This window comes from Pinus tabuliformis, chromosome Q, assembly GCF_031772625.1.
Source record: "Pinus tabuliformis cultivar Carrire ecotype Pingquan chromosome Q, CPIR1, whole genome shotgun sequence".
In the NCBI taxonomy this organism is placed as follows: Eukaryota; Viridiplantae; Streptophyta; class Pinopsida; order Pinales; family Pinaceae; genus Pinus; species Pinus tabuliformis.
In genome coordinates this window covers 785,728,838-785,742,100 of record NC_142296.1, presented here as the reverse complement: position 1 = coordinate 785,742,100, position 13,263 = coordinate 785,728,838, and the positions used below count along the sequence as shown (strand labels likewise).

Below are 13,263 nucleotides of genomic sequence, written 5' to 3'. Positions count from 1 at the left end.
AATTCGAAAACTACCTCTAATGACACCTATCAACTATTTAACTAACTAATAAATACAATAAAGTGTTGACTGGAGTTTTTTAAGAGTTCTAAATTAACTATGACTCTAACTCCATTTTACATGCATGATGGCTTTAATTACAATGATCCTCGTTCTTTGACATCTGCTCCCCTTTAGTTTGGCTGTAATGGATGTTCAAAGCTCCATGTTTGATCTTTAATGACACATCCTTTCCAATATCTTGAAATGTATGAAACTGTACCTGTGTATCGGTCTTTAGTCTGCCTTAACATGTCCAGATCCAACGAAGTATATCCTTTATCTTTTAATTACCCCAAAATGGAGCAAACTGCCACGTCTTTGATGTGCTGCCCACCGTTTGCATACGTGAAAGCCAAAACTTTTGCAAGCTGTAACTGTTTCACATATCCTGAAGTGTGATAAATATGAAATATGCTTCCTTTATGACAAAAATCCAAAGTTGGATTCGAATGCATATTATCTTCACGTGTCTTGACCTAGTTAACTGTTAGATAGCTTCAGATGATGCCTTGTATACCCTTTAGATGTTTCCCTTTCAAAATTCTCGCTTATAATTCAAAACTTCTTGATTTGCGTTAAAATCATCACCTACAGCAGTTTCGTAGCGTGCTACGAAACTGCTGTGTAATTTCAAAAACACAGTCTTCCTTTCATAGCTAAATGATCGCCAGTGTTCAGGGCTTAAGCACCTTACTCCCTTGATTGTTTTGAAAACATTTGCTTGCAACATTTTAAGAAACAGATATTTCTCCTGAGGAAAAGATGCAATGACATCAATAACACCATGGACTGTTCCAAATATAACTGTATGAAGCTAGCTGGTACCTCACTGGCTGATTAATGGATGCATTGCCTGTTTGCTCTTTATCAGTTTGCAATAGCATTTGATTCAATGAACATTGTTCTAGTGTTGAAATAAAGCTACCTCTTCTGTCTTTTCTCCATTAAGCCACATTCAGAGGAAAGAGGCTTATTCCACGATGGTTGGAGGAAAACCACAAATGTTTCTCAGCTTACATCTGCTCTTTCTGAAGGTCTGCAAACACAATGAACTGTGGCACGAAGCTTCCCATCTGACAAAATTTGTGCTGCCTCGCCAACTTGGATGATCAGACCACCTGAAGCGGCACTTGCAAACATTTCCTTTCCATTAACAGTGTTGAGGATCTTCAAATATGTATGACCATCGGGAGAGGAACACTCTCGAGCATCTTGATTCGTTATAGTACAACCATTTTCAATATTTCTAGTAGAAAGCTCAAAGGTTGAAAGAAACAAAGGTGCAGTAAGAAAAGTAAAAAATTTCGTAATCATAGTGCCATTGTTGCCAGAGATCACACGAGGGAGGGTTGGGCAATATGTCAGTCTGCTTATGAAATGAAGCATTCTTCTCAGGCACAGCGTGGTGACCTTTCCCTTCGACATTTTGGTCTGAACTCACTGGCAAACAGTTTCTTGAATGTGCACATCCCAACTGAAATCCAACATCCTTAGCAGAAAGCCTTTTTTTTTTAGTTCTCTTTGTATTTACAGAGTTCATCAACAGAATTCTTTCACTGAGTGAATGATAGTGGATGAGACGACCCTTTGCTGTGGAAGATTCCAATATTGTGTTCTCCAGATCTATGCCACCAATAGCCCGATCACATAGTCGAGCCAATAAAAGTCCAACCTCTACCATGCAAAATCCCAGTTGCCTGAAACTATTCCCAAGCTTTTCAAATTCACCACCGTGATGTCCTTGTGAAAAACTACCTCAGCATATTCTTGATCAATTACCCTGGGTTCTGAATTCCCTTCTGGTGGCGAGGCTGGCCTTTTCTTATGACCTATATCACCTTTCGGTGATTCATCTTTACGTTCCAATTTAGAAAAAATATTTCTTGCAAACTTATCTTTAACGACATCAGTCAATATAACTCCTGCCCTTGTGCCACTTGGTCTCTCCACTTGTTGATTGATAAAACTTGAATCTATCAAATCAATGTTTGCTTCAACCAATTTCAAAAGGAACCGGAAATAGTCCTTATCCAAGAGATGCATCTCGTGTACAAATTTCAAATTTTCTTTTCACACACAAAGGTGAATTGATGGGGGCATCTCTATATAAGTATTCTTTTCTGTTGATTCCACTTGCTGGATCTCTTTCATCAACGCGTCTCCATCTTCATCTTTTATGCAAGAATTAGCACTTGGTGCAGGGGAATCCAAAAAGACCTCAGATCTTGCTCGTTCATACAGAAGCATATATGCACTATTCGGCTTATCATATTCTTGTGGAGAATTTGTTTTGAGGAAGTTGTCATAAACATCAACAGTAAATTTTCCTCCAAAGCAATCCTTTTCTAAATTTTTGAGATCATATGCTTGAACTTGCTTATCATCAAATGACATCCACCCTCCAGTTCCTGCTCTCCGACAATTGAGAAGACCATCTCCAGGGCGTTCCTTTATATATGAATAGTAATGCCCAGCAAATGCCGTTCCAGTGTGAACAACAACACCAACAAGATCATACTGATAAAATGAATCTGGTATGGAAACACCAGGGACAATTCGATTGCCTTCACTAACAGTTGTATGCTCACTGCTAGCTTCTTTTGTTTTCCATGCCAGGTGTACCTTGCTCCAAAAATATTTCCCTTTGTTCTTCAAAATTGGCCCATCGAATGATAATATGTAGCTACAGCAGTTTCGTAGCGCGCTACGAAACTGCTGTGCATTAGGCATCACCTACAGCAGTTTCATAGCGCGCTACGAAACTGTTGTGTAATTTCAAAACACAGCTTTAAGACCAAAATTTAACCTTTTTGAGTCTTTCTTTTTCTTTGAAATGGATTTCTCCACATGTCATGAAGCTTGTTCAAAATTGAATATAATAAACACCATTCTTCAAGGAAAACCTTCAAAATGTAATCTATATCAAAATTTAGGATTACCTTACATGCCTTGCTTGAGCCTTCAAAGAACTCTGATGTATGCTGACCCTGAGTTTGCCAAGTGCTTCTTATGCATGAAAGAAGCATGAGAATAACTAAGACCAATTCTCCCTTACCTTACCCTTTTCCTTTGAAATCTTTTCAGTGATAACACATCATAGGAAGCTGAATTAAGGAAGAAGACAAGTCAAGCATGTGCAAGCAGAGTTGAAGTAGAAGAGGCCTCCATCCAAAGCGAAGGGAACAAGGGTATGAAATTGGTGGTAATAGTTCCCAAATACTGCATCTAAGGTTTCTGAGGAGGCCAAAAGTTGCAGACCTCAACCTAGAGGCCGAAATCTGAAGGGTAGTTGAAATTCAAAAAAAGGAAAGAATTTTGACTAAGTGTTGAGTTATGCAAGAAGAAAAAGAAGTGAAGAAGTGTCTTATGACTTGGTCTTGGAGAGTTTGTTGTGTCAAGGGTCTAGGTCTTGGTATTCTTCAACTGAAATATCTATAAGAAGAATAATTTTTTTGGGTTTTCCTCTCAAGTTGGAGAGGTTTTGACCCTAGTTTTTCACTTACATTTTGTGTCTCTTGTCTATTTATTGTTTATGCATTGGTGGTTGTTTGATGAAGAAGAACACTATAATAATCTAAGTAAAGAAGAAGATCATAATCTAAAGAAGTAAAAATCATTCACAAGTAGTTATCGTTTGAAGAGAAATCACCTAATTATTATGCCCTAGATTTCTCAACACAACCTTTGGGCCAAAATCATATTCCACATATGCATTTATGCTATGTTCAAGCACTTATACCACCATTGTACCATCTTTATGATATTTAGGCACTCCCTTCTACCCAACCTTTTCAAATATTAGTGATTTCATATCAAGATATTGAAGAAATGCCCGAAATATTTTTAGACTACAATCACTTATAAAACTCAACTTTTTGGACCCTTTAGACGAGGACTTTTTCCATCATATACTGATTCTTTTTCTAGTACCTGAACATGTCAATTAAGAATATTAGTATACATGGATATCATATATCTAGAAACACAGATATTACCAAAAGTGCCAATATGGCAGGCTTCCATTGAACAAAATTCAATTGTCACCAAATTTCACATCAAGTGTTGGCATTGGACTATAAAAGGCCGAACCTCAAATTTGGACGATTATATCAGAGTATCAAGAAAAGGTATGAGAAATTTAACACTAAAAGTACTTGCAAAACATGGACTTTTGGAGTACAAATGACGGAAAACTTTGATGTCAAATGTCATCAAATTTTATGTTTGTGAACAAATCCTAGGCATTGGATATCAAAATATAGGTAAATTTCGATTTGTATGTTTATCAATTCTCCCAGTAATTAATATGTTTAGGGGATTTAAGCCCTTATATATTGAATTTAAACACCCATGATCAAGCATTATGACTGGGGACTTACTAGGTATAAGGATATTGACAAGTCTACGAATCTTTTGTAAAAATTTTGAATAATATAACACTTATTCACATAGATTATCCTGATTATACACTATTTGCGAAATGCATGCATAATACATAACCTCCTCTACCATTGATCATCAAATTTGCGGAATTAAAAACAATCGCATGCACACATTGAAACATCAATCACACATATCAATGCAGTATGTAATGGGAAAAGCATACAGCTGAAAACCCCCAGCTATCTGTATATTATAATGATAGAACACATGTAACAATACATAGTACAATACTCCTCACAACTACTCAGTACTATCTCCACTTGCTACACACAACCTAGCTTAGATCTGAACAAGTCAAGGGTTCAAATCGCCTCCACTGTTTGCCTGCCTCTACTGCTCAATCCAAGTTGAGAATAGATCCGATCCAAGTTCGAATTCCCTTGGCTTGTACTACGCAATCCTCATTGGCAATCTCAAGCAATGATTGTGCAAATCTCATGCACAACTATAGTCACAACTAATAGTAGTCTCACCCTTTCACTCACCTCTAACACTTGTCTCCACTGAACTGTCCATGCACTGAGTTAACTAATGTATTCTTTAGTTGATTTATGAGTTAATAATTAGTGAATTAATTAATAATTAATTCACATCACTCATCACTAGTGTATTTGGCAATTAGACTAAATACAACTAGTTCAACTAAGTCAAACTGAACACAACTCCATCAACTCCTCAATCAACTCCACCAAACTCAATCACTTGAGTCCTAACTAAAGTCCATCATGCAATAGCTCAACTAACCCATAGGAAAATCGTATTTCCTTCTGACAGTTGCATGTGCCACATCCGTAGCTCAAACTGAAGTGCTGCAAGAGGATAAGATAATGTTTATAGTCCAAATATTATTAAGAGCTAATAATATTCGACTGATCTATTTTTGACTGGTAGTCTAAAAATAGACTCCGCCCATATGTCTAAAACTAGAGGTCCATCTATTTTTACCAACATGAACAATCATCCATAAATAGCCTCTTGCAACTCATAGACCATGATCCATATGTTTAAAAATAGACATAGTCTAAAAATAGACTTTGCGCCAAAAATAGCCTGCGAGCCCACTTAGTGAAGGCGACTTCTTTTCACTAAGCTCCATCATCTTGTTGCATTTTCAATACTCCCTTTCAACAAGATATGGATTATCTGCAACCCCTATCCTGCTTCTGTGGTATTCGAATTTGGTCCTGGTGAGCGCCTTTGTCAAGATATCAGCATCCTGATCCTCCGTGGGAATGTATGAAAGTAGCATGATTCTCCGCTGCACATAATCTCTGATATGATGGTACCTGATGTCGATGTGCTTGGATCTATCATGAAATACTGGATTAGCCGAGAGTTTAATGCAACTCTGGTTATCACAATAAATCACAATAGGCTCCAAGTGTGACCCGAACAACCTGACCAGGATCTTCCTCATCCATATAGCCTCGCATGAAGCCAAACTTGCTGCCATATACTTGGCCTCTGCTGAACTGAGTGCCACGGATCTCTGCTTCCTGTTGTACCAAGAAACTGTTATCGACCCGATACTGAAGATCCCTCCAGATGTGCTCTTTCTGTCCGTTGGGCTCCCTGCCCAATCTGCATCCGTGAAGCCACATAGCTTCACCTCATCCTCCTGTCTGTACCACAATCCATAACCTGATGTGCCTCTAAGATAATGCAATACATGCTTTCCTGCCTTCCATAAGAGCTTGGTTGGCTTAACCATAGCTTGTGAAAGCTGGTTAACAGCATAGCATATATCGGGTCATGTATTGACCAGATACATAAGCGACCCCACCTACTGTCGATAAACAGTGGCATCCACTACCTCCGCTGAAGTAGCATCCTCCTTCCTCCAACCTCCAGGAATAGGAGTATCAACAGGCTTACAGCCATGCATGTTGAACTTCTCCAGTATCTCCCGGGCATACTTTCCCTGAGAAAAAAATAGTCCATCACTGCACTGCCAAATTTCCAATCCCAGGAAATAATGAAGGAGGCCCAAGTCCTTCATCTCAAACTCTCTAGCAAGATCCTCCTTGCATGAAAGTATCAATAGCTCATCTCCTGTCAAAATCAAATCATCTACATAAAGTACAATGATCAGCAACTTACCCTCCACCACAATCTGGTATAGGTTAGGATCCGCCTCACTCTTGGAGAATCCAAGTCCGGTGAAATAACTGTCTATCCATGTGTACCAATCACGAGGTGCTTGTTTCAACCCATACAGCGCTCTCTTGAGCCTGCACATGCGACTCACTGCTGAAGATCTTGAAACCTTCGGGCTGCTCTATGTACACCTCCTCCTCAATGACTCCGTTGAGGAACATAGTCTTCACATCCATCTGATGAATGTGCCACCGCATCTGCGCTGAGAGAGCAAGAATCGTCCGTATGGAAGAATACCTTGCGACAGGTGCAAAGGTCTCCTCATAATCGATCCCCTCTATCTGTGAGAAGCCTCAGGCAACAAATCTTGCCTTGTACTTCTCCACACTCCCGTCAGCTACCTGCTTCACTTTGTAGATCCATTTTGAACCCACCACTAATTTCCCTTCCAGTCTTGGGACAATCTCCCATGCATTGTTTCTGACAATCGAATCATACTCTTCCACCATGGCATCTACCCATGCGGGATCCTCCACAGCTTCCTCGAAAGAGGATGGCTCAGTCACGACACATTTGCTCACAAGAGCCATGTATCCAATGTATCGATCAGGTGACTGTCTCTATCTGCGCTGTGCTGTAGGTGGTCCTACAACCTTCTCTGCATCTTGAGCCAGTTGCTCAGCTTCTGTAGTGCGCTTTCGCCCTCTGATGGTTGGTACTACATGAGTGGTCTCTTCCACTCCATGAACTTCATCTTGTGGCTGATCCACATCCTGAAGCTCATCCTTAGGAACTAATAACTCCTCATCTGCATGCAAGTGTGGCTCCCTCTCAAGCGAACACTTCATGGCTTTCTCCTCCTAAAATTTGATATCCCGTCGCACAACAGTCTTGCAACTATCTGGCAAATACACACGATAGTTGTGGGGCGTATCAGTGTACCCCACAAATATCCCAACCTCTGCGGTTGGCTCCAGCTTCTTCCTGGCATCCTTCGTCACATGCATGTAAACAGGAGAACCAAAAATCCTCAAATGGGAAATATCAGGCCTCTTACCAGAATAAGCCACCTCGGGTGTACTCATGCCAAGTATCTTGTGAGGACAATAGTTCTGCACATATACTGCAGTCTTGCATGCCTCCACCCACAAGTGAAGGGGTAGGCCCTGATCATGCAACATCGCCCGTGCAGCACCCACGATCATTCTGTTCTTCCGCTCAGCAACCCCGTTCTACTGTGGGTTATGGGGAGCTATGAGCTCTCTTCGAATCCCTTCTGCGCTGCAGAAGTCCTTGAACTCGCTAGAGATGAATTCACCACCATTGTCGCTCCTAAGAGCCTTCACCTTCTTCCCAGATTCCTTCTCGACCAGTGCTTTGAACTCACAGAACTTTGAGTATGTCTCGCTCTTATTCTGCATGAAGAAGATCCAGCACTTTCGAGAGAAATCATCAACAAATATCACATAGTACTTGTGTTTTATTGTCGAAGCTACTGAGAAAGGTCCACACACGTCTGTGTGAATTCTCTCAAGGATCGTCGTGGCGTGACTATCCTTCTCGTGAAAGGTGGCTTTCACAAATTTTCCCAAAGCACACCCCTTGCACTGATCTGACTGCGCAAGAGTGCCTTTAGGAAGCCCAGTAGAAATCTACTGCAGTATCTTCAAGGCTCCATGGTGAAGGTGGACCAATCTCCGGTGCCACAGCTCGCCATCATCCCGGCTCACCAATCCTCCTACCTTGCATGCCATTGTTGTGCAGCCATCTACATGCAATTGATAAAGGTTCTTAACTCAAACCCCCATCTTCCGGGTTTCTCCAGTTGTCTTACTGCGCAGGAAAGCCTTTCCCTCGCTGAAGACAACATCATATCCCTTGTCTTCTAACATCGCCACAGAGATAAGATTCTTCTTCAATCATGGAACATGCATCACTTCCTTCAATACGAAGGGTTTACCAGACTCCCTCTCAAAGGAAATGGTACCGATATCGGTCGCACTATATCTACCATCATCGCCCATCTTGATGTGCACTCCAAGATCTTTCTCATCCAGATCAGAAAACAAATCTCGATCTCCTGTCATGTGAAAAGACGCACCATTGTCCAAGAACCATACCGATCCCATCACACTTGATACCAAGCATGCGATCAGCGAAAAATCCAGCTCAAACTGCGAGGCTAAGGTCTCTCCTGCTGCAGATCCAGCAGCTTGCTTATTTTTCTTCTTCTGCGGACAATTTGTGGCATAATGTCCGTGCTGGTGACAGTGAAAGAACTTCACCTTGGACATGTCCTACTTATTGCCTTTCGCACCAGAATGAGAAGCTTTCTTGTTCTTCCCCTTCTTTGCTTTGGTAGCCAAAGCGAAATTTTCTTCATCAGATGCCTTTGATGAAAATCCATCCTTGGTATTCTGCCTGATCTCCTCTTGCACAAGATCAGACCAAAGTCTCTCCCATCCTGGCAATTTCTCCCGACCATTGACAGAGTCCTGATACGAATGCCAACTCTTCAGAAGACCAAGGAGAGCCAAGCTCACCAAGTCCTCATCATCGACAGTCACCCCCACACTTCCCAACTCATCCCGGCATTGGGTGAACTTCGTGAGATACTTGGGCATACTGTCTCCTTTCTCACACTTAATGTTTCTGAGTTTATCCTTGAGTGACAACTTCCTCTGGTCGCTCTTGCTTTGGAATAAATATATCAACGCTTTCCACATCAAATATGGAGAAGCCTTTCCATGCAGGCTAGATACAATGTGATCCTTCACGCCCTCCACTAGAATCCTTCGACACTTTGCTATCTTCTTTTGCCAAGCCCCAACTTGAGCAGCATCAGTAGGCTTTGGGACCTTAGCATCTATGAACTCCTTCAACCCATTGTCATCTAAAACCGCCTCCATCCTGTCTTTCCATGCAATATAATTCGAGTTGCCTTCAAGGGCATACTCCAATCGCAATCCGTTGAAAGACATTTCAACTTCAACACCAAGAAAACACTGCTCCAAATTTGAATTCCACCAGCTCAAAAATCAATTGCTTCTGATCTAAAATTCGTGAGAACAAAGTATTTCTCATACAGAGATTGACTGTATGGGCATTTACCGGATATCTTACCTTCCAAAAGAAGGATGAATCCAGAGGCTACCTAGCCCGATTACAGACTCTGCCTGAAGAAATAAAACGTAATCACTTTCTGAATAATAGATATGATGATCAACTTCGCTATGATACCATGTAGAAATTTTGAATAATATAACACTTATTCATAGAGATTATCCTAATTATACACTATTTGCGGAATGCATGCATAATACATAACCTCCTCTACCATTGATCATCAAATTTGCGGAATTAAAAACAATCGCATGCGCACATTGAAACATCAATCACACATATCAACGCAATATGTAATGGGGAAAGCATACAACTGAAAACCCCCAACTATCTGTATATTATAATGATAGAGAACATGTAACAATACATAGTACAATACTCCTCACAAGTACTCAGTACTATCTCCACCTGCTACACACAAACTAGCTCAGATCTGAACAAGTCACGAGTTCAAATCTCCTCCATTATTTGCCTGCCTCTACTGCGCAATCCAAGTTGAGACTAGATCCGATCCAAGTTTGAATTCCCTTGGCTTGTACTGCGCAATCCTCATTGGCAATCTCAATCAATGATTGTGCAAATCTCATGCACAGCTATAGTCACAACTGATAGTAGTCTCACCCTTTCACTCACCTCTAACACTTGTCTCCACTGAACTATCCATGCACTAAGTTAACTGATGTATTCTTTAGTTGATTTATGAGTTAATAATTAGTTAATTAATTAATAATTAATTCACACCACTCATCACTAGTGTATTTGGCAGTTAGACTAAATACAACTCGTTCAACTAAGTCAAACTGAACACAACTCCATCAACTCCTCAATCAACTCCACCAAACTCAATCACTTGAGTCCTAACTGAAGTCCATCATGCAATAGCTCAACTAACCCATAGGAAAAGTGTATTTCCTTCTGGCAGTTGCATGTGCCACATCCATAGCTCGAACTGAAGTGCTGCAAGAGGATAAGATAATGTTTATAGTCCAAATATTATTAAGAGCTAATAATATTCAACTGTTCTATTTTTGACTGGCAGTCTAAAAATAGACTCCGCCCATATGTCTAAAAATAGAGGTCCATCTATTTTTACCAACATGACCAATCATCCATAAATAGCCTCCTGCAACTCATAGACCATGATCCATATGTTTAAAAATAGACTTTGCGCCAAAAATAGCCTGCGGGCCCACTTAGTGAAGGCGACTTCTTTTCACTAAGCTCCATCATCTTGTTGCATTTTCAACATCTTTGCAATGAATTGATATGTCGATATATCGAGGGCGCTTAGCCCTCAGAGGCTACGTCTTAGCTCCCTCATGACCAAGGCTATTGATGAGCCTTAGTATTGATGCAAGGATGTTGAAACTCCTAGTGATACCAACTTTACTTTATCAACCAAGGGTTTTGTACAAACTTGGAGGTGACAGTGCTATATGCACAGCAGATGCAACATTCTACTCATGTCACTTCTCAACTGGGGCGATAGACCACTATGGTTTCAAACCAGTCTTTTATTTACTAGGAGTCTGACTACTGGCAGTGAATGTAAAGCTAGTTCTAATACAAGATAGTAAATGTTTTTCTATTTAGGAAATGAAATTTACTGAATGGAAAATTCCATGAATTATCTAGCTAGGGAATGACACGTATTACTTGTAGAAAAGAACTAAGCTAAACTTGCATTTTATCATCTAGTTATTTGAACTAGTTGGACATGGGAAGTTGTTCTATCATCTTATTATTCATATCTGCATGTACTAACTATCTCATGTTGCATTTGCAGAAAAGAGTCTTTTAATTTCTACATTTAGAAATGTAAATGCTATGTTATGTTATTTGATCTTGCAGGGGGGGAAACGGGTGGGAGAGACGGTCTCAGGTGGCACTTATAGGCATGGAATCCAAGATGATGGCCTAACCTCTACTCAGACTAACATTTCTGATCAAAACAGGGTCAAACAGGTTGTTACAGGAGATCTTGTAGCTGCTATAGGAATTGCTACAAGATGTCCTAGTTTGCTACAAGATGTCTTTGTTTTCTATAAGAAGTTAGCTCAAAGATTTAGGAGGGAAATAATAGTGGAATAAGGTTCTAGAGAGATGTATGATAGTGAGATAAGGTGTAAGGAAGGTGCACATTACCCAAGGCTAATCCCAACACTCCAGGGAGGTTGGATTTGCCCAAGGTGGCTGCTCAAGGTGGCTGCAAAACAAAGATTCAAACTATGGGCTGGTATGCCTTAGCACAATGTGGAGAAGACTTAGGTGAAGCTGGTTGGATGAGTTCCTCCTTGCATATCAAAATCCTAGCAACAAAACCTATTTTCCTCTTCATCTATGCATCACTATATACCAATGTCGAAAAGATCAGTTGAATTTTAATAAAGTCGATCTATCTATTGTTGATGGCTAGATCTATGGAATGGAATTCCTTCTAAGCTATGGAAAACCTAAGAAAAAAAATAAAAATTGTAGGTTCTTCCAAGAAATCATAAATAGTGATCTATTTAAGCATGGAACCTAACCTATGTAATGACCAAAATACAAACTTTGTTTTTGGGGTTGTTAGAGTGGGCCCTCTAATCATGATCCCACAAGGGAGATGAGGAAGAGGCCGCTGTCACAATATTTTCTGAATTACTTTCCTTCACTACTACACCATTGATCTACTTCTTCAAACTAATGGAAACAAGATTAAGCAATCATTCAAATACTTGTTAAGCTAAAAAAAACATAAATAATTTCCGCGGCTAACTATCACCCTAATCTAAGAATTCAGATACAAAAAGAGGAACTTTTGCTGCTAGGGTTGGTCCCTAACCCAAGAGCTTCAACCCTATAAGTCAACTCAGTGTTGGATCAAGGTCAAATTTCTCATTATCATCAAAATATCCAATACAACATAGAAAATAACAGTCCTAATGTTTCAGCACAAATTGCCTCTAGGCTACATCAAAAAATTGAATCCTAATGAGTCCCTTGGCTCTCTTGTTTATACAAACTGAAGCTACGAACAATTTCCTAAAAAATAGGGAGACTTGGTTTCCTAACTCGAGAATAACTTGTCTTTGAAAATCACTCGCTTGGCTGCCAATGAACTCGGCTTACTTGGTTGCTAGTAACTCTGAGATGATGAGATATGGTGGAGGAATCTTTGAATGATTTGAAGAGTAAAGGAATCTTGCACTTAAATTAGCCCAAAAATGCTCCAATTCCTGGATTTAATACATATTAGGCCACATGACATAGAAACTCACCTTTACTCTTCTCACTAAGCAAAATATAACAAAATATGTAAATAAATTTGAGAAAAGTCAATTTCAATTAGTTGGAGAGTGGCATTGTGACCCATATAGTTTATCTAGTGATGAGCCTCATCATCACCCCCATATTCAAAGTGTTTCATCCTCTGAGAAACTTATTCTATATCCATATCCTTCATATATCTGGTGGCCTCTCTGACATCCTAGACCTCTGTTGATGGAGTTTCCTCTTGAGGATAGAACCCTGCATGTTTCTCTATCTCTTCCCACTGCTTTCTTTCCTCTTCTTCCT

General features: G+C 40.1%; 1 protein-coding gene across 1 annotated transcript in view; it reads right to left on the bottom strand.

The window, feature by feature from the left end:
* Positions 1-1,933: 1,933 nt before the first annotated feature.
* The window catches only part of LOC149221840 (uncharacterized), a 29,318-nt gene continuing 17,988 nt past the window's right edge, over positions 1,934-13,263 (bottom strand). Inside the window, exons 3-4 of the mRNA XM_089387493.1 lie at positions 2,260-2,691; positions 1,934-2,213 (exon numbers count right to left, since the gene is read on the bottom strand). Of these exons, the coding sequence (XP_089243619.1) occupies positions 2,193-2,213; positions 2,260-2,691 (453 nt within the window). The 3' untranslated portion in view covers positions 1,934-2,192. The remainder of the gene's footprint in view (positions 2,214-2,259; positions 2,692-13,263) is intronic.